At 33.7% G+C, this 21,268-nt stretch overlaps 1 protein-coding gene and 1 pseudogene across 1 annotated transcript; both read left to right on the top strand.

Moving 5' to 3' along the window:
* The first annotated feature begins 1,257 nt into the window (after positions 1 to 1,257).
* LOC120151196 (protein OBERON 1-like) lies at positions 1,258 to 7,424 on the top strand. Its single transcript, XM_039163723.1, has 5 exons — positions 1,258 to 1,431; positions 2,180 to 2,577; positions 3,658 to 4,210; positions 4,338 to 4,404; positions 6,552 to 7,424. Exons 2-5 carry the CDS (start codon positions 2,219 to 2,221, stop codon positions 6,992 to 6,994), a joined length of 1,422 nt encoding a protein of 473 aa, XP_039019654.1. The 5' UTR covers positions 1,258 to 1,431; positions 2,180 to 2,218; the 3' UTR covers positions 6,995 to 7,424.
* A 3,747-nt stretch (positions 7,425 to 11,171) lies between these two features.
* Positions 11,172 to 21,268, top strand: LOC120151195 (annotated as a pseudogene).

Genomic DNA, 21,268 nt, shown 5'->3' on the forward strand with positions numbered 1-21,268 from the left:
TCGATCAAAGCTTAGTCAATACTCGAATCAAATGAGCTCGACTCGAGCTCGAACTTGACTCAAGTTCTTAACGAGTCGAAGTAAGCTACTTGATACCAATCCGAAAAGCTCTCGAGCAAATGAAAAATAATATATTATTTTTTTATTTTAAAATTAAATTATTAATAATATTAACATTTATATGTTGTTTTTTTATTTATATAATATAAGTCTTTCATGTACTTAGGGTGCGTTTGGTTCATGGAATGTAAGATTACCAGTGGGAATGTAAGATTATCGGTGAATAAGATTATTGGGAATGTTGTTTTTGTGTTTGGTTGGTTTAGCAGGAATGTAAGATTACCGTGTTTGGTTAAAGGAATAAAAGATTATTGGAATGTATATTTGACCAAATTGTCTTACTATATATTTTTTTAACAAGTTGGAAAATATTTATATATTTTCTTTAAAAAAATTGAATTCATAAAATTATATTTTTTTTACAAAATTGAAAATATAAAAAGGTTTAATGAAATGGTAAAATTTTATTTTAACTTCTGAACTTTATATAAAATTTTAATTATACTTTTTTTGTAAATGTAAAATAGTTTAAGAATAAATTTGTAATTTAACCTTCGTAGAATTTTCATTATTCAATTACAGAAGAATGGTATTTTTGAAAAAAAATAATATTTTAAGGGTATTTTAGTCCAAAACGCCGGTAATCCAACAATACCTAAGGAAAGAGGTAATGACATTTCCGATAATATACTCAAAAAAATCTACTATTGGTAAAAAACATTACCGAGAATAAGATTCACAGTCAACCAAACATGGGAATGTGAATTTCATTCCATGAGAATCTCACATTCCTTGAACCAAACATCCCCTTAAGGTTCAGGTTGAAACTCAAGTTCAAGCTCTTCAATCGAGCTAGGTCTGAGAAAGTTTCGAGTTTAAATTTTTTCGAGCTTGAATTGAGCTTTAATTTTGATTCGAGTAAGCTTAAAAATTTTAAGCTCATAAACTTTTGGTTGAATCGAATTTTAATTTTTAAATTTTAATTATAAGTCTAAATCGAGCTTGACTATTTATATTTGCAAGTTTTCAAATAGAACCGAACTCGACTTTAAACTTTTTAAATTAAATCAAGTTCAATAATATTCGAACTCGACTCAACTCGTTTACGGCGATAGCCGCAACCACACTTTAAATATTTCTCTCTTTTGAATTAGGTTTTCATTTATTATTCAATCTTTTGTCCCCTATTATTCCTTCAATCTAAACCGCAACTTCGTCATCTTTCTCTCTAATTCTTTTTTCCTCTATTTTTTGTTATCTGAAAACGTCGAGATTATTTGATTTCCAGTTTAGAAAGCCAAAGTCTAATTTCAATTTTACCAGGTGCATAGATCGCCATCTTGCTCCCGTCAAATTTTTAAACAGTTCCAGGTGATTTTTTTTTTTTGTTAAATTCCTTTTTCCCTGGCTTTTGTTTTTGCTTCAATCATTAAGTTGAAAGATACAAAATTCGATAGTAATTGGCTTCAATAATTTATGATTTCATGTTTAATCATCAAACACTGTTCAAGTTCATTGGATTTTGTGAATAGATTCTTGAGATTTTTTTTGGATGCTAACGAAACCTGCATTGTTTTTTATGACGCCATTGAATTTTGAATAATTAATTTTGATTTAAATGACTATTGTAATGTTTATATTATTTATAATGACTTCGTGTAAATTAAAAATGTCTTAACTATTTTTTCTATGCAAAAGATTTTAATTTCTAGATATGTAAAAAAAGATAAAATTCTTGATTGGCATTATATAAATATTTGCATGACATTACATACATATCAGACCGATTTGAAATTTAACATGCTCAATGAATTCATTTATATAAATATTATCGTATATTAAGTTAAAATTAGTATTATGCTTTGTAATTTGATATATATATGTGTATCATCATTTGAGAAATTTATCTGAATACTGGAAACTGTTTGAATGGTTCTCAATATGGATTTCAGCTGTAGATATTTTTTTTTGCAGTGGACTGTAAATGTAGCTATCTTTTTTTTTCTTGTTTCATAGGAGTTGGATTATGAATGATGGGCTTTATGTTGCAATAACTGAACTGTTTTTGTAATCTTTTCATTGCTGAACACGTAAAAAATTTAAACAGTATTGAGTGCAGTGTACTGGCTCTTGGCTACTTCTTCTAAACTTGAATCTTATGGAGCTTGATAATACTAAGGAAAATAAAGTAAGCACTCCTAGGAGAAGAGAAAACGGTCTTCATCTCAGTCCAGTTTTGCCGGATACATCTGGGCTTGGCTTGCCTTATGCTCCAGAGGATTGGCCTAATAAGGGTGACATATGGACTTGGAAGGTGGGAAGGAGAGTAGCCATTACTGGTCATTTCTTAGATAGGTATTTGTATCCTCCAAAGCGCCTCCAAAAGGTTTTAGACTCAGGCAGGAAACGTGGTCTTGCAAGCAAGCTTTCAGTTGAGCGGTATATCAAAATGGTGCTCCCTGGTGCAGACATTAATGCATTTTTTGCTTCGTTCAGCTGGAAAATCCCTGCGAAGAAACATTCTTTGAAAAACGGTCAGCATCAATAAATCTGTTCATTTTCTTCTTCTATTCTATTGTCTCCATGTTCTCATTTCAGTTTTTGTAATTATTTATGTGGTTAGCTGCATTAACTTCTACATTTTTTTAAAACATGTATAATGTCGCAGTTCTTTGTTCTCAATATATATGATCTGATTCAGTATTTCAGTTATTTAGCCTTTTTGGTCGGAACAACAGTTCTCTGCTATATTTATTAAATCCTATACTTAATAGTATAATTCTCTCATATCAATTTAGAACACAATCATGGATGGCTGCCAACAGCTCTGTATGTACCACATTCTTACTATACTTTCTTCCATAGCAACTTGGAACACAATCATGTGTAAAGGGGTCACAGGTCGCCTCTGTCTGATTGCAGAATAGGCAAATCACCAATTCCTAGTGTCCCATTCTGGTGTCTGATTCTTGTAGGCAGCCTTCTAACAAATCCTTCCAGGAGATCAAGGCATGTTTAGTTTTGTGAAATTATTCAGACTAGCCTGCGCCAATTTGCTTTCTCTTGTTTGTCTTATTTCATCCCATACTGAATGAATTGAAGAGTTTCAATAATTCCTTCTAGTCCCATTTAGACCTCTGCAAAATAGGTACATGTTTTACAATATTACCTTTTATAAAACAAGAGTGCACCCAATCCACCCAGAGTGAAGCAACCTGGATGAACACAGCCCATAGGTTTGAAAGATTTTTTTTTCATTGTTTCTTTGTATGAGGGAAAAGCGGGAAGAAAAAAAAATATGAAAGTTGATTATTTGCACTCTTATTCACAAAAATAAATCATCCTGAATAGAAAATACAAGGAAAATAGAAGTGAGAGGTCTATGAGTCAAGTATTGCATATTTATAAGATTACGTTCTTATTTAGATTTTGCGTTTTTGTCTTAACTTACGAAGGTTATAATGATAGTAATTTTCATCATCTTTCATTTTGCTTTTTTCACACTATCAATGTTTGATGGATATTCAAGATATCTAGTCCTAACTATGAAACTTAATTTCTTTTTTTCCAACAACTTTTTTTTAATGAATAATGCAGTGGCTCAGGCTTTCTCTGTTGCCCCTCTGACGAGAAGGAAGTTCCAGTTTCTGCCCCCCAGTCTGATAGTTTGACATGCAAGGCCGGGAATAAGACGTGTAACAGTTTATATGCTGAAGCAGAAAGCCCTTCTTTGGTTTCCTTGCCTTGTGATCTTTGCTGCAGTGAATCTCGTTTCTGCCGTGATTGTTGCTGTATTCTGTGTAGCAAGACTATAGACTTGAAACATGGAGGCTATAGTTATATCAAATGTGAAGCAGTGGTGGATGGGTATATATGTGGGCATGTTGCTCATCTAAACTGTGCTCTTCGGTCTTACATGGCTGGGACAGTTGGAGGTAGTTTTGGGTTGGATGCAGAGTACTATTGCCGGCGTTGTGATTCAAAGACATCTCTGATTCCTCATGTGACATTGCTTTTAAAAACCTGTGAATCCATAGATTCTCGGGATGAGATTGAGAAGATTCTTAACATTGGTTTCTGCGCTTTACGTGGTTCACAGAACACCAATGCAAGAGGCTTATTGAACCGTATCGAGTCCGCTATCAAAGAGGTAAGGTCAATGGCTCAATGCACTTTAGCTATAACACTTTACAGCTTTCATGATTTTCCAAGAAATATCTTTCTGCTTTTTGAGGGTTTGTGAAAATGCTAGTAAGCGCTTTTGATATTTACATCAGCTTAAATATGGGACTTCTCTTGAAGATATCTGGAAAGCGAAAGAAAGTGATTCTGCTATTACAACAGGTAATTTAACTGTAAATCTCATGCATATGAAAAATAAATGAAGTGACAACTCTATTAGCTACTAATACATGAAACATTTCATTATATTAATTTGCATCAAAATATTTGGCTATGGATTTGGATATTGAGGGGCTTAAGAAAACTTTCTTATTCTCTCTCTTAGAAGGCCAGTTTGTTTTGTTCTTTTCTTCATTTTTTTCCCTCTTGTTTTCAATCAGTTAGATGTTAATGCATATTATCCGCACAGTGGCTTTTCTTGTAAAATCATTCTAGTGGATCCAGATAGTATCTATACTATTTTACACAAACTCTAGTATGTGCCTAACATAGTTAGGAGTGTCATATTTGTGTATCTATGTCCGAATGTGTATCAGAAACAAGTTTGTTAACTTTATCGATCAACCGAAAACCACTAAGAGTGGGGTGAATTGGCTTTTAGAAAATTTAGTGGAAGCTTGAACAAAAAATAAAACTTTTGGCAAAATCGATTTAGAGTAATTCTACTTTCTCAACCAAAGTCTACATTTGCTACTTTAGTTTTCCACCACTAAAGATTTCCATAGTCACTAATTTAGAATTGAACCTTTCAAGGATACAGTTTAACCTTTACAACACTGCCTTTTCAAGGCTTAGATAGAAACTTCCCCCTTTCTTTTACAATGGCTAAGACAGAATCATAGTTTTTCTAAGACAAAACTAGAACTTCTCCCTTTTACAAGGTTTGATTTGTGTAAACAAGGGATACCTCTCTAAGTGAGTGTTTACAAAGATGAAGCTCACAAAGAATAAATACAAAAGATATTCAATGAAGTTGTATACACTATGTACAAGAGAAAATGAACGAATTAAGAATGGAAACTCTTTTATTTTGATCTTTATGCTTGGATAGGTGTAGTGACTTTCTTGAAGTGTTCTTGAGGTGCTTATATAGCGAGGAATGAGTTTGTAGTCGTTGGGGATGAATTATAATCGTTTGGAGACCTTTTCCCCAGCAGCATTAAATTGCATTCTGCAACTAAGGTTTTGAAACTTTAACATGAATTTCGAAACTCTACTTAAAAAATATGACATTTAATTAAAAACTTGCTGTTGAAGCTGTTATAGTGGGTAAAGTTTCAAAACTTCATCAGAAGTTTTGAAGCTCAATACTCATGAACAGTACTCGTGCATAAATAGGATCGTGAGCAGTGCCAAATAGTGACTGAATAGTGTTTTCATGTTTTAAAAGTTTTAAACACTTTAAAAATATTTTAACCAACTCAAAAATATTTTTAAATAATTTAGAATACATTTGAGTTTTTAAAAGCTTTCTAAATTTTTAAAAAATAGTAAAATATTTTCAAAAAATGAATTTTGAAATTAAATATATAAATCGAGCCATTAGTTAAAATTTGTCAAAATCATTTTATTCAAACTTAAGCTTTGTGGACTTTGAATTATTTATGAAACTTTTGATCAAGTCCAAAAATATTTTTGTATTTATTTGTTATATCAAAATATTAGAATTCAAACTCAACAAGGTGCTCTAAGTAAAATGAAGGACATAAGATAGAATGTATCGGAATTTAATATGTATTTTATTTTGTATTAAAGTTGTATTTTATGATTAAATTTATGTACTTAGTAGATAAGATAGATATCTACTAAGATAAGGTTTTTAGATAAGATGTAACCTAGTAGGACTCCTATTTAAACACTAATTTAGATGGGAGTCTGCTGTTGTGTACACAACCTATATTAACCAGGCTGTTTTCTAACATTATTAGAAGGAAAAGAAAAGAGAAAAACCTCTTGTTTTCACAGAAACTTATACTTTAGAATTTGTATATGAAGTTTGTTGTTATGTTGGTATCATTTTGGGCTTTTGACAATATTCATTGCCTCCACGAATCTTTACTCGGATGTATTCGCATATAGTGACATGTGACTGGTCTTTGAGGGTAGCTGAAATTTACAGAATGTAATTTTGTGCAAAACTATCCAGAAAATTCCAGATAAATTTATTGAAGTTTGAGAATTTAAAATATCTAAGCTTGAAGATCTGATAGTTCCTTAATATCATTATATAGTTCCCTGCATTAATTCTCTCTCACGGGTATGGTCAATTCATGCATCAATAACAAAACATCATTTTGGTTTTTGTGCAGGTATCTTCCATATTGGAAACGGAGGGCTTGAACCAACGAACCATCGAGATGCCGTAGATAATAAACCATGTTTAGGGTCGGTTTTATCGATATCTTCTGATTATCACAGTGAATACCTGAAAATTGAAGACGAGATCAATCGGGTTCTTCAGGCTCTCAGAAAGGCACAGGAAACAGAATACCAAATTGCAGAAGAACGGCTTTATGGTCAGAAGAATTACCTACGCCATCTTTATCAACAACTGGAGAAGGAGAGATCTGAACTTCATGGTCAACCATCTGGGAATGAAGCAGATGCATATTTGAATGCCGTCTTGAACAGAGTCGATCAGATAAAATACGAAGTCATGAGACTCAGAGAAATGGAAGAAGTGGCCAACGGATTCGGAAGGACTCCTAAAAGTATCCTGAAGGAATATTTTGGTTCGGATATTGAGGACTAAAGTATTGTTCGTCATGATGGGTTAATTTCTCGACATTTGAACCAGTCCATTGAACTGACTTCATTACATCTGTGACCGTGAAGTTGCATAATGCAAAATATGTCACAGCATGCACCCAAAGAGTCAGATTCGACGCTTCCTAGAGGAATCGGATAAAACTGAACATTGCATAATAGAAACCGGAAATCGGAATTGAACTCGAGCTCTATTGCAAGGTAAGATCATACATGGTTGATAGTTTAATCAATTTGCTCCATGCGTCCTGCATTTCATTGCTTGGCTTGGATGGCAAAAATATGTTTCGAACTCGGAACTGTTAGCAGAAAGGAAGGTGGTGTCATCTCGTGATTCATCAACTAGGCTTGGTGCTTTCTTACCCAAATTTGTGGAATTGCTTTATGGAAATTGAAAAAAGGAAAAGGCAGTATTCTTTGGTGACGTTGGAATTCGAATGAAATTTAGATTTCCCTTTTAAAAGTGATTTCACTGACTAATTAGGTTAAGAATTAAAAGTTTGGTTTTGATTCAATATCTAAATTAGAAAGTAATGTTGATATTTGAACTAAATAACTTATTTGAATTAAATTAAAATTAATATCAAATTTATAAAATATGTAAGTAACGAGATTAAATGTATAATTATATTAATTTGAGGGGAATTGAACCTATGAATGCTCACGCTGGGTTTTTTGCCCATTCAAACTCGACAAGAATTTCTAAGTCAATGTATGAAATGATTTTGTGGTGTCACCCGTGGATATTAGAGGGGAAAATGCTTCATTTTCACCTATTCTCTCTCCTATTCATCTCTCCTTTTCTCTTCCTCACCCTTAAAAGTTTAAAGATCCGACCCAATTGATTCGATCTGGTGCCCGATGATATGATTTGAAAATTTTGATATACAATCCATTTTTAATTTTTGAATAATTCAGATAGGATAATTGGATCAAATATGATCAGAAAAATTCAAATCTCGAATTATCTGAAAATAAAAAAAATAGACTTTTATGGTGCGTTTGGTTCACGGAATGTAAGATTATCAGTGAAATAAGATTACCGGCGGAAATAAGATTACTGAGAATGTTGTATATTGTGTTTGGTTAAATGAATAAAAGATTATTGGAATGTATATTTTACCAAATTGTCTTTATTATATATATATATATATATATATATATATATATATTACAAGTTGAATTCTACTATAATTAATTTATATATTTTCTTTAAAAATTTTAAATTCATAAAATTTATATTTTTTACAAAATTGAAAAGATAAATAGGTTTAATGAAAGGGTAAAATTTTATTTTAACCCTGAACTTCATATAAAATTTTAATTAGACTTTTTTTGTAAATCTAAAATAGTTTAAGGATAAATTTGTAATTTAACCTTCGTATAATTTTTATTATTCAACGACAGAAAGGGTATTTTTGAAAAAAAAATTAAGGGCATTTTAGTCCAAAACGCAGGTAATCCAACAATACCCAATGGAAGGATAATCACATTCTCAATAATATACTCCCAAAATACCACTGTTGGTAATAAAAGATTACCGGGGGTTGGGAATGTTGGCCAACCAAACGGGGGAATGAGATTTCATTCCCCTAGTAATCTCAGATTACCTGAACCAAACACCCCCTTAGAGTTTAGATACCTTTAACCCAATAAATGAGTAACACACTAACCCGTTATAGCTATAACCCAATAAAAATAGGATATTTAATTATTTATTGTGTGAGTAATTATATATATATATACTAGAAGTATCGGATAAGTTACATTAAATCACAAATTTTAAAATTTAACATTAATTTTTTTGTCAAATTAAATTTTATATTCAGATCCGATATTAGGATATTCGATTTGAAAATTAGAATACCTTATTTTTTTCAGATTAGATACATATCATAATTTTAGGTATCCAAAATTTCAAATTAGGTCGGATGCGATATTCAAATTTGCAATGATTGCTTCCGATTAAAGGAGGAGTTGACTTCCGAAGGGAAATGGGCTAATAACCCATTAGTCCTTGAACTTTCATTCATAAAAAATCTCCATTAGGCCAAAGCTCACCCAATTGAGCCCAACAAATTTCCATACTCTGAGTAACATATCTATCAAAGGTTCAAGTCAACACCAGAATGTTGAATCAAACATCTGGATTATTACAAAAAGTTTTAGGTTAAATTAGAGTTAAAATTAACATATCAACACCCCTAGTATCAATTGTTAATGATGAGTAACCGGTTTTTTAAAAATTAATAACATTAGTGATCAAATTATTACTTTTAAAAGGGAAAAAAGAACCTTAAATAATAATGATCATTTATGTAGTTTACCCTTAAATAAATAAACACCATAAACTTTTACCCATGCTTTTCCCAACTCGCCATGCTTCCAATTAATGGAGGAGTTGACTTCCTAAGCTAATGGGTTAATCACCTCTTTAGTCCTTAAACTTTCATTCATAAAAAATCTCCTTCAGGCCAAAACTCACCCAATTGAGCCCAACAAATTTCCATACTCTAATTAACATATCCATCAAAGGTTCAGGTTAACGCCCGAATATTGAATCACAAATTTGGATTATTACAAAAGGTTTTAGGTTTAATTAGAGTTGAAATTAAGGGTATAATCATTGATCACCTAATCATTATCCCTTTTTATTTTGATCATCATTTTTAAAATTTTGTCATCCAATTATTTAAATGCATTCAGTTAAGCCACCAGCCGTTAATATTTAATAGAGATGTTGACTTAATAGTTAATAAAATTGATATGGGCGACTATCCCCATCTGTCCTCATTTCGATCTATCCTTGCATACTACATACTTGATTTTAGTGGGTGAGTCTCTCAATGTGAATTTTTGGTATAAACAATATCTCAAACTCAAAATTTACTTAAACTATATCAAACTGTTTACCACATGAACTTAACCTAAAATACAAATTTTAATTCAACATTGAAATGAATTGGGCAAGTGGGTGTAGTGAGTGGTTAAGTGGTGGGTGGATTTTTGGAGAGACTTGGATTGAATCCCACGTTTGTATTTAACGTTTTGTTCCACACAACTGTCACTTCAATCACGTTGCGACGGAAAATAATTTTACTGGTTATTTTTGTAAGTTTTTAATTTGAGTGATTAAAATAATTTTTTTATATTTAAACAATCAACTGTATAATTTACCTTTTGAGCCCTAAGATTATATGTGATTATCAGTTTGGTATCTATATTTTATTTTATTTTATTTAATACTTACCTTTAAGTTATAAATCGTCTATCACTTTAGAAGAAAATGTGGAACGGCGTGCTGGAAACATCAAACGTGCCTACTCCGTAAATAAGCCGAGATAAATCATAAGTTACTTCAGTTTAACTTGATCAAAGTTTGATCGATATTCGATTCAAGTTTTTAGCGAGCCGAAATGAATTATTTGATATCCGACTTGAAAAGATCATGATCAATTCGAAAAAATAATTTATTAAAAATTTTGTTTTTAGATTAAATTATTAAAAATTAATATTTATATGTTGATTATTTTTAAAATGCAATAAGAGTTTTTTTATATACTCAAGTTCGAGCTCAAGTTCAATCTTGACTAGAGTTTAAGTTCGAGCTTCAACCGAGATAAGTTTAAAAATATTTCGAGTTCAAGTCGAGTTTCAATTTTTTATTTTGAATTTGAGTCGAGTTCAACTTTAAACTTTTCGAGTTGAGTTCTACAATACTCGAACTCAAATCGTCTCATTTACGGCCTAAACATATCATGCCATTTTTTGTTATGAGATTGTACCACAACGATAATAAAATACAATTTTAAGGACCAAATGGACATTAAACCACAAATTGTACCTGAAAACAACATGACCACAAATTGTAGAGCGTGGAAAATAAGGTCAAGCAGTGAAGCATTGCCTGCAAGTTGTAAGTGCCTAAGTGGAGCAGCAAATGAATGAAGATGAGCATGTGGTCCGCTCTCACTTCCTTCCAAAACCGGCTTTTTAATTTTTGTCTTACTGTTTTTGTCCCACATAAAAGTATCCCAACGCTTCGATCTAGCTCATATGTCTGTTCTCTTTCAATAATAACAATAATAATAATTCATCTGTCTGTTCATTTTGTATAAAAAATCGTTTCTTTTTATCCTTTCTCCATCACTAGTGGAAAAAGAAAAAGTGAAGAAAAGATGATCCTATGTCAGTTTCAAAGACCTCATCCATGGCTGTTGTCCCAAGGCTCAATCAAACATCTTCTTCTTCAACCAGGTACCTTTTCTTTTTATTTGTTTTCAGCATAGTTTATTGAAGTTTAAAATCTGGGTTTCATTGTATTTCTGGTAGTAATGCATTGGTACCGGCTCTATGAACTTAAAACACTCTGTTTTTCCAGCCTGAAGCTTATCTCTATTAGTTAATTCAGTCATGCAAAGCTTAATTCAGTTGGTTCATCTTTCAAGTTTAGCTTAACTGGTTTAGATTTGAATCTGAGCTTATGCATCTGGTTTTTCAGTGTTGATGGACTCAGAGATTGATATCGACTTTTCTGCATGATTGTGAATGTTGTTAAAGATTTGGTTCTTTTTTGGGTCCTTTTATGAGTTTTTGATTGCCTTGGGCCAAATTTGTTAAGTCTAAGCATTGACATTATAAAACAAGTTCTGTGATGCTCAACTCTTTAGTTTTCTTGAAGCATTCATATCCAACTCTATGTTAGGACATGAATATTGGATGTCTCAAAAGACCCTCCAAATTAATGAAAATCATAGACATTAAGCATAGTTGTGTTGGAGGACACAAATTCACATACGACACTCGGATCGGAGTGCAAGTTACGTTGCAATATCAATATGCTTGAATGTTGTGCTCTTTTAAACCTTACAAGAGCTCGACGGCAGAACTGGAATGATGTTATGGATGCCACAGTACATATTTTTAAAGCACGTAACCGCCTTAGACAATGTATGGTAGTTAGCCACCAAATGTAGAACAAGTTCTATGATGATTGACCTCTTTAATTTTCATGAAGTACAAGCAACCTCGTGAATATGGATATGACTCTTAAAGGACCCTCCATCTACATGGAAAATTTTATAAAATTAAATATACCTATGTTGGACACATATCCGTATTCGGTACTCACGTTTTAGTCCGAGTAACAGTGAGTTTTGGCACTAAATCATTGTCTTTACTGTTGCACTTTGTAAAGCTAAAAAACAGGTTGACTAGTTCTTCTAGCATAGCGATGCCAATGCGGTGCCGTTCTGCTAGTAGCGGTTTCTGGTTAAACTGTTTCAAATTAAACAAAATTGATTTTTCTCCCTTTTCTTTCTGCTCGAGCAATCAAATAATTATATATACTCTAAGTATTGCGTTTTCTTTTCCATTTATGTAGTTGCCTTCTGAATTTTGTTGTAGAATACACGGCATTAGAGGCTCGAAGAATATGATATTTTCCCGGAGATCAGAATATGCTGCTTTTGGTTTCACAATTCTTCATCTAACATGTGTGACTTTATGCACAACAGAGGTGAGTCCGAGTCATCTGCATTATGAGCATGTCAAATCGAATCCTATGAACGTCTTTTATCTTTTGATGTTAAATATAGAACTCTTGCTGTTTATAATTGTGCAAGCTAACCTAGCTTGTGTTTTATGGGCTTGTAGTTACACTTCCACGTGTATTTTCTAGTTTTTATGTATGTGGATTGGCCAAGTGTTTTATTCCTTCAGAAAGTTGGTATTTTAAAAATCGTATTTTCATATTTCATAAGAATTACGATACCTTTCCTTCTACAGGAAAACAGAAAGTTACTTGTCCAAAAGCAACTGATAAGTCGGACCGGATTTCAAATAACCGAAACATCAAATTCTTTAGGATGGACCTACAGAATAGTTCTCGGGTAAGGCTTAAATCTCTAGTTTTGGAAGTGTTAATAATCTGCTTTCTTGATGTTTATAAATGCGTACACTCTTTCAATTTGTTACATGGACCTAGATTTATTATATATTTTACTTTTTCGTTCTTTGAACTTCGCCTATATTGAGAGTTTTCATTTCAAATGATGCATGCATCTGCACTTTGATTGTTTGTTTCTGCTCTTTATTTTCTGGAGTGGAGCCAGATGGAGCTATTTGCGCATACTGATGCTGCTTAATCTTTTGTTCGCCTGTTAGTGACTGTAATATGCAATCACTACATATCATTATTACTACGAGAGAGTTTCAAGGCATAGATTTTAAAATACGGAAACCATTGCATTTATCGGGTTGTTTACCAAGTTTGTTTCAATATCATGTCTTTCTTAGGTGAAAGTGGTTAGGCAGAGCTCACGACATGTCATTATGGATATGAGAGAGACAAACAGCAGATCTTAAAATATCAGCAACGATTGAGATTATGCTTGTCACATAAGAAAATGAATATCAGATCTTCTTTCTTCATTAGAAAATGAATATCGAAGTCTGTTGACTTGCAATATTCTGGACTTCATCCAATATTACAGTCTTGCTATTTATGGAATTATTTGGTGGCTCAACAAATTAACTTGTTCATTTGGCTGCTGCCTTTGTAGTGATATGCAGAACAGTTTACGGAAAATGAATATTGAAGTGAATTGACACTGTTTATTACAGTATTCCATGCATCTTACAATCATTCAATATTTCTATTTACTGAATTATTCGGTTATGTTCAAAATTACCTTGTTCATTTGGCTGCTGTCATTGTAGTGGAAGCTTGCACTAGTGACAGTTCATTTTCGGAATTATTTACGGAAAATAACTATTTATGTCCATTGATATTGTTTATCACAATCTTCCATACTTCTTACAATAATGTATTCTTGCTATTTACATAATTATTCAATGACAGTCAAAATTAGCTTTTTCGTGTGGCTGCTATCATTGTAGTGGAAGCTAGCTATTGTTCATTTACGGAATACTTTTGGGTAAAATGAATAATGAGAAGTCTTTTGACATTGTTTGTTACAATAATCCAGACTTCTTATATCGCAATCTTTCTATTTACAGAATTATTTGATGATGCTTGAAATTATACCTTGTTCCATTTGGCTGCTGTAACTTTAGTGGAAGGTAGCACTAATAACAGTTTGCACCTCAAATTTTCATCCGCATATTGACTGGACGTAAAGAATGAGACATCCACTCTGTGCGCCTGTTATTTGTCTTGTAGAAACTTGCTGCTTTCTCATTTGTTTTCGATTCTTGGATGGTATAACCATGGGTTTACAGCTTTTAATGGCCTAATTTCTTGATTTTCATCACTGCTGCTTCAGGGTCATCAAGCTAAAGGGATCAGTGGGACTTTGTCGGCATTTTTCTTACTGAGACTAATGCAATTAGATTTTGCCAACACATTAATAAAGATGGTCCAAGACTTATTTCCTCATCTTCTTCGAACTTTGGCAGCTAGAAGCTTACCCCTTGCCTGCATATCTAATTCCTTGAGCAAACCAACACCTCTTAGCTTGAACGTCGCTTTGCCTTCGATCCAAGATATTAAATGGAACCTCTCTCGGTTAAATTATTTATTTAACGTTCAACTGGAGAAAAATATTGCCACGTAAGTTGAACTTATAATCCTAGATCTTTTTCAAGTTCGAGATGTACTCTTGTTGCTTTCTGTTGTTTCTAACAGTCAATTTCTACGATCAGTGGCCGTACTTGGTAATAAGGCACTATCATTGGCCATTCTGTTCAACAATTAGAATGATCATTTTATGCTACATTATTCAGACATAGGTCATGTGTACGTGGCCTTCCTTAGCTATTACTTGAATTCAGGCGTGATTGGTGGACATGGACATGTGTTTGACACACATATGTTCCACTTTTTCAACACTGGGGACGAGGTGTTATGTGACACAGTAACGATTTTCCTCAAACCTGTCAATTTAAGCTTTCTGTATGATGTTTGGTTATTAATTATGAGCAAATAGTAACCAACAAAGTATGTTACGAAGCTGATATTGACTGAATAGTAATAAATTATGCAAAGTTTCCAATCTTGATTTTGTGCTACTTGGACTTGGATAGATATGTGTCCAACACGGATATATTCAATTTTACATAGCTTTACTCCCCATCTTAATTTGTATGGACTCACAGTTTCGAATTTATGTTTTGACTGATTCACTTGTTTCTAACATTTTGCAGGTTTCTTGTGGCTCTCCTTCTAGCATGCTTCTCATTTGTTATTATAGGTGGTCTTCTCTTCTTCAAGTTTAGGTAATGTACAATTAGTCTCGACTATTCGAATATTATTTTATATATAAATGTAGCATATTTACCGTAAATTCCATCTTATATAGGAGAAATAGCTATCATGGAAAAATAGCTATAGTGGTAGTTTTGTTTGCTAATCCAGTAGTTAATGCCTTGAATAACACAGGAGAGGTACACGATCTTTTGAGGAATGCTGCTGGGAGGCGTGGGCATGCCTTATTTCATCGTCGACCCATTTAAAAGTATGTGGTCAGTTATGTATCTAATCATTTGGTTGCTTTAAGATATGATCGCATTTGTATTGCTTGTGTGATTAAAAATTTAATTTGGAAAACATATTAATGTGTTGAGCTGCAGCAAACAACGCGTATAGAACGTGTAATTGGCTTCGTTCTTGCTTTATGGGGCATATTATTTTACTCTCGGTTATTAAGCACCATGACAGAACAATTCCGAGTAAGCACTTTTGTCTATAGCAAATTTCACCCTATCTTTTTTTCTTTTCCAATGCTCGTATTATTTATTCGAGCTACCTTCGATACCCGTGCCTTTTGATTTTGGGTGACAGAACAACATGCAAAAAATCCGGGAAGGTGCACAAATGCAAGTTTTAGAGAGTGATCATATCATCATTTGTGGTACAAATAGTCGCCTTGCTTTCATACTACAGCAGCTAAATAATTATCACAAATTTTCCGTTCGTTTAGGCACTGCTACAGCCAGGTAAACTGTTATGCTGTCACCTTTGTTACTTGAACTCGAGTGCGAGTGCCATATACAAATATATGTCCAGAAAGAGTATTTTCCTTTTTTTAATAAAATTTTCTTTATATTTGAAGAGCCCTTGGAAGGTCATGTCCCGATACTCTTGTTCAAAGATTTGTCGAACACGAGTACTTTAATAGAAATGAAGAGCCGAAGCAGCTTAGGCTACAACTTTTGTTTTCTGTTTATTTTTCTTGCATGCATAATTATCAGCTTCTACCTGTATTTCGCTCTCGTAGGAGGCAAAGAATTATTCTCATGTCTGATCTTCCGAGGAAGCAAATAGACAAGCTGGCGGAAAACATTGCCAAGGATCTTAAACATATTGATATCCTTTCAAAGAGGTAGAAAAATGTCCATTTTCCCCATAATTTTCAAATTCCATCTAGATTTCCCTCTTATAAACATTTCCAACGCCAATAAACGGAGGTAATAGCTAAATTGCTTGGTCTCGGGTGAGTCCCGCTCACTAGTATGTGTTTGACACTGCTATATTCATTTGCTTTCCAATGATTTTCATGTATTTGGAAATTTCTTGAAAGATCCTAGTCCCAAACTTAATCTTCGGATATTTGTCCAATATGGATCTCCGACATAGGTACTTAGAGAAAAATAAAGAGTTAGAGCAACGTAGGGTCATAGTATGTGATCCACAACCAGTGTAAAGCACTTTTATATCTTCATAACAATCTCGGTTAAATTTGAATCCCTGTTAATGATAGGGCATCCTTTGTTAATTGTTTGTGATGCACTTTAGTAGACAATGCATACGTCAAAAATTTCGAGCAGCTGGAGAAATGTGCAGAAACTATTAGGACCTATCTTTATTGATTGAACTGAAGATATAACCTGAATTGAGTACAATGTGAGATCAAATAACATCAGTTCTACTCGTGCAGTTGTAGCCTTAGCTTGACAAAATCATTTGAAAGAGCAGCAGCTAATAAGGCGCGTGCCATTATCATTCTTGCGACAAGAGAACATCAGTAAGACTTCTATCAATCTAAACGACATTTTTTTGATGAACCTCTCTTGTTTAGTGTTACATCATGTAATTTTCTAGTGGCGGATCTCGACGCAACACAGGTTTGGAAAACTGTGAATGCTGGAAAAGTTGTATATTGCATTGAGGAATGAAGTAAAGATAATAGCAGTAGCAGAAGCTATTAGACTGCTATGCTCGTTTCTAGCCGGTTCTTTTGCATGTTCCTTTTTAACTAGTGCATAATACAAGATTTTCTAAAGGGAATTTTATTGACCGCAGTTCCTTAACTGATCAGGTACGGAGTTGATACAGATGCATTTCTCTCTGTACTGGCACTTCAACCTATTCCCAAGATGGAAAACATCCCCACAATTGTCGAAGTATGCACATTTGCGTAACCATAGGATCAAAATATTCTTTTTCTAAGATCAACCACATTTAATTTTCCATTTTTTTATGCAGGTTTCGAATTCTAATACATGTGATCTCTTGAAGTCGATCTCTGGACTGAAAGTAGAGCCGTTGGAAACTGTCGCTTCTAAACTATTTGTTCAATGTTCTCGGCAAAAGGGGCTAATAAAGATCTACAGGCACTTGCTTAATTATCGAAGTGTGATATGAGTTCTTGTTGACAACTTTTATTTTCCTGATGTCGGAAAGATAATGGATAAGTTTTTTTAATGTATCTAGAGGGTCATATCCACACATCCATGGTCAAATATGTGTCGAATAGTGTGTCAGATAAATATACTTAAATGTCAAAGGAGCACAAGCTCGGCCTACAAAATTTCACTTGTCTGATAGTTTCTTTCCATAGGGTATTTTTTTATCGGTAAAAGAAACACAATGGGTCCATTTCCTGTCCATATCACTATGTTGTAGGTTTCTACTCGAAGATTAATTATATCATGTTATTGCAGAAAATGTGTTCAGTCTTCACCATTTTCCAAGTCTAACCGGGTTGACGTACAGGCAAATACGACAAGGTTTCCAAGAGGTATTGCTTTGACAAAATCTTGGTATTTATCGGTAATAAGAACTTCTGTGCTCTTTTCTTATGTTGGTTTCTTTTCAGGCTGTTGTTTGTGGTGTTTATCGGAATGGTAAGATATACTTCCACCCCAAAGATGATGAAATTCTTCGGCAAGCTGACAAAGTAAGTAGACTATACTACTTTCGGACTTTTATATTCATATCTAAACTTTTTAAGTCTGTATATCTGAATTATGCCACTGTAGATAGTTTGACGAACTCCTTGTAGCCTATATTACTCTGATTTTTCATTTTTCTTCTAAGTACTCATGTCCGGCATCTATGTTTGAGGGTTATCTAGACATGGTTATGAGAATATGATCTTCCAGAAACCCTTCAAATACTTGAAAAAAGAAAATTGAACATACCTGTGCCCGACACACATCCTAGCCTGGGTACCATATATTGCGACCATTTCTTAACACGGAGTAGTATGAGTACTTGCCAAGAGTTCGTTTGAACAGAGCTGCTTTGCAGAAATTTCAACTCTGCATCCTTCCATGTCATATCTGTGTACTTCCTAATATATTTTTCTTGTATTCGTGTAGATATTGTTAATTGCCCCTATTAACATTACAACAAAACAACTTACACTGTCCGATGTCATAAAAGATGAAACTGACACGCCAAAAGATTTGGAGGTTTCCGAAAACAATGTAGAGAATGCTTTAGAATTGAGAAAAGAACGGATGTTAAATATTGTGAAACGTGCCAAAAAACGAGGATCAAAGGTGGGTTTTCCGAAGAGATAAGTTCCTTAAGTGATAGCATCTATTGAATGCCCAGAAGTCCACTTATATGTTCTTTTGATTTTGAAATAGGCTTCGGACCAAAGTCTAGGGCCTAAAGAATGCGTACTTTTGCTTGGGTGGCGGCCGGATGTCGTACAAATGATCGAAGAGTATGACAATTATCTTGGACCTGGAAGTGTGTTGGTATACTTTTTATCTTCTTTTCATATTTCATTCATAACCATTACGTTTAATGCAAACCTTCAAGTTTTGCATTTGGTTGCATACCAGACTTATTGTGTTTTTTTTTCTCTCCGTATTTCTTCGACCTTAACACTTGATGAAAACAACTCCGATACATTTGCTTCTATTGAGTTTTAGATTATTCATGTGCTATCTGCAATATACAGGAAATACTATCGGATGTACCATTAGAAGAAAGGAAGAAGGCAAACTTCATGTCCAGTCAAAGAACATTAGAACATGTCCAGGTTAACCATAGGGTATGTTCTCTGTTTCTTTCTATCATGTTGAACTTCTCGGTCCTTGTTATCAGGTTTGTGAAGGAAAGTGATGCAAGGCCTTTTACAGTTTCTGTTTGATCTATCATTTTATTTTCTTTCGAATTGCAGATCGGGAACTCGATGAACTATGATACCTTACAGGAAACCATAATGAATATACAAAACACCTTCAAGAATGAGGAACATATTCCTTTTTCTATTGTTGTGATTTCCGATAGAGAATGGCTTCTCGGAGGTAATAATCTATGTTATTCCGACTCTTCATTTTTCTTAAAGTACACTTGTTTGATGTATATCAAAGCATGAGTATGGGGTTATGATCTTAGAGAAAGTTGAATATGTATGTGTCAAACATATAACCATATCATAAACTCACACCCTAGTCCAAGTAACATAAGTAATGATAATTAGTAAAGAATGTTTCTATTGGTAAATTAATCTTCGAAGTTCGGATAACTATTTTCTTTTCAGATCCATCAAGGGCAGACAAGCAATCCGCATACGCGCTTCTTCTTGCAGAAAACATTTGCAACAAACATGGAGTGACGGTGCGCTTGGTTCAATATAACGATAAAGCCATTGTCTTGAACTTTTTAATTCCAAGTTAAACTCGAGTATATTGTTCTGCAGGTGCAAAATCTAGTTGCAGAGATTGGTGACTCGAAATTGGGCAAACAAGTAACATATTTCAGCAATTTCTAGGATTAACTTATAATGCAATCATTGATGTTCTAAGGCTTTTCATGTATCTTGAAATCCGCCCAAACCCTGCAGATTACGAAACTCAAGCCAAGCTTGACGTATATTGCATCAGAAGAAGTGATGAGTCTTGTAACGGCTCAAGGTCTCAAATTTATGCTGCTATAGAAGAATTCTATATTGTTCCGATAATTCAATGTGCCATCTCAGGAAATAATCCTTTTTTTTGGGTGGGGGGGGGAGGGAATTGCAGTGGCTGAACACAGTGAACTAAGTGAGGTTTGGACAGACATTTTGAATGCCGAAGGTGACGAAATATACGTGAAGGTAAAGGCAATTAATTTAATGCAGTACTTTCATTTTTCACCTTACTGAAAGTGAAGGGGGGTGTTTAAACTACGAACTCGGACTTGGTATGAATGTCAAGTTCGGATACTTCAATACAGGCATTCGTGTTTGAGACCTGTTATTGTCAAATATACGATATTAGTATGAAAGTATGATCTTCCATGTGCATGAAATGACTTTAAAAAAATGAACATACTCGTGATGGAGTTCGGGTATTATAGATTTAGGCAACGAACATCTCACTTGTCGGCTAACGCACCAAACCATCAACCATGTTACCTTTTAAGGCAAGTTACTTGGAGTTCCCATTTTTTTTTTAAAAAAAAAGTACTTGTGTTCGAGGTTTGTAATTGATGCATATGGAAAGAATTCAGAAAAAAAAATTGAGTATAATCGTGTTGGCATCGGGATTGTCGGTATAGTGACCGAATCACCTTTTTTCGTGTTGTAAACTCACGTTTCTTGCTGTTTATTCCGATGAAGAAGTCTCCATTTACAACTAAACCATGTTTCTTGACAGGATATCAGCTACTACATGAAGGAAGGGGAGAACCCGTCGTTCGCGGAGCTATCGGAAAGGGCGTGTTTGCGACAAGAAGTTGCCATTGGATATGTAAAAGACAACAAGAAGGTATGTTATAAGTATATACCTAAAATTTTCGAACTTTTTTCGTTTATGTAGAGAATCAGACCTCCATATTTGAAGATATGGTTGGATAAGAGTAGTTTAAGATACCTAATCCATTGTCTGTAACAAGTGCAGGTTATTAACCCAACTCCTAAATCGGCACCTCTGTCCTTAGAAATGACGGATTCATTAATTGTCATATCCGAGTTTGAAGGAGAGCAATATGTTGTTTAAAATCTACTGTCCTATCCATGTATTTCCAATAATTTTCATGGTTTCATCGGCTGCATAGGTCGAGTTAAATAAGCGGAAA

This window comes from Hibiscus syriacus, unplaced genomic scaffold (assembly GCF_006381635.1).
Source record: "Hibiscus syriacus cultivar Baekdansim isolate YM2019G1 unplaced genomic scaffold, ASM638163v2 tig00111028_pilon, whole genome shotgun sequence".
Lineage (NCBI taxonomy): Eukaryota > Viridiplantae > Streptophyta > Magnoliopsida > Malvales > Malvaceae > Hibiscus > Hibiscus syriacus.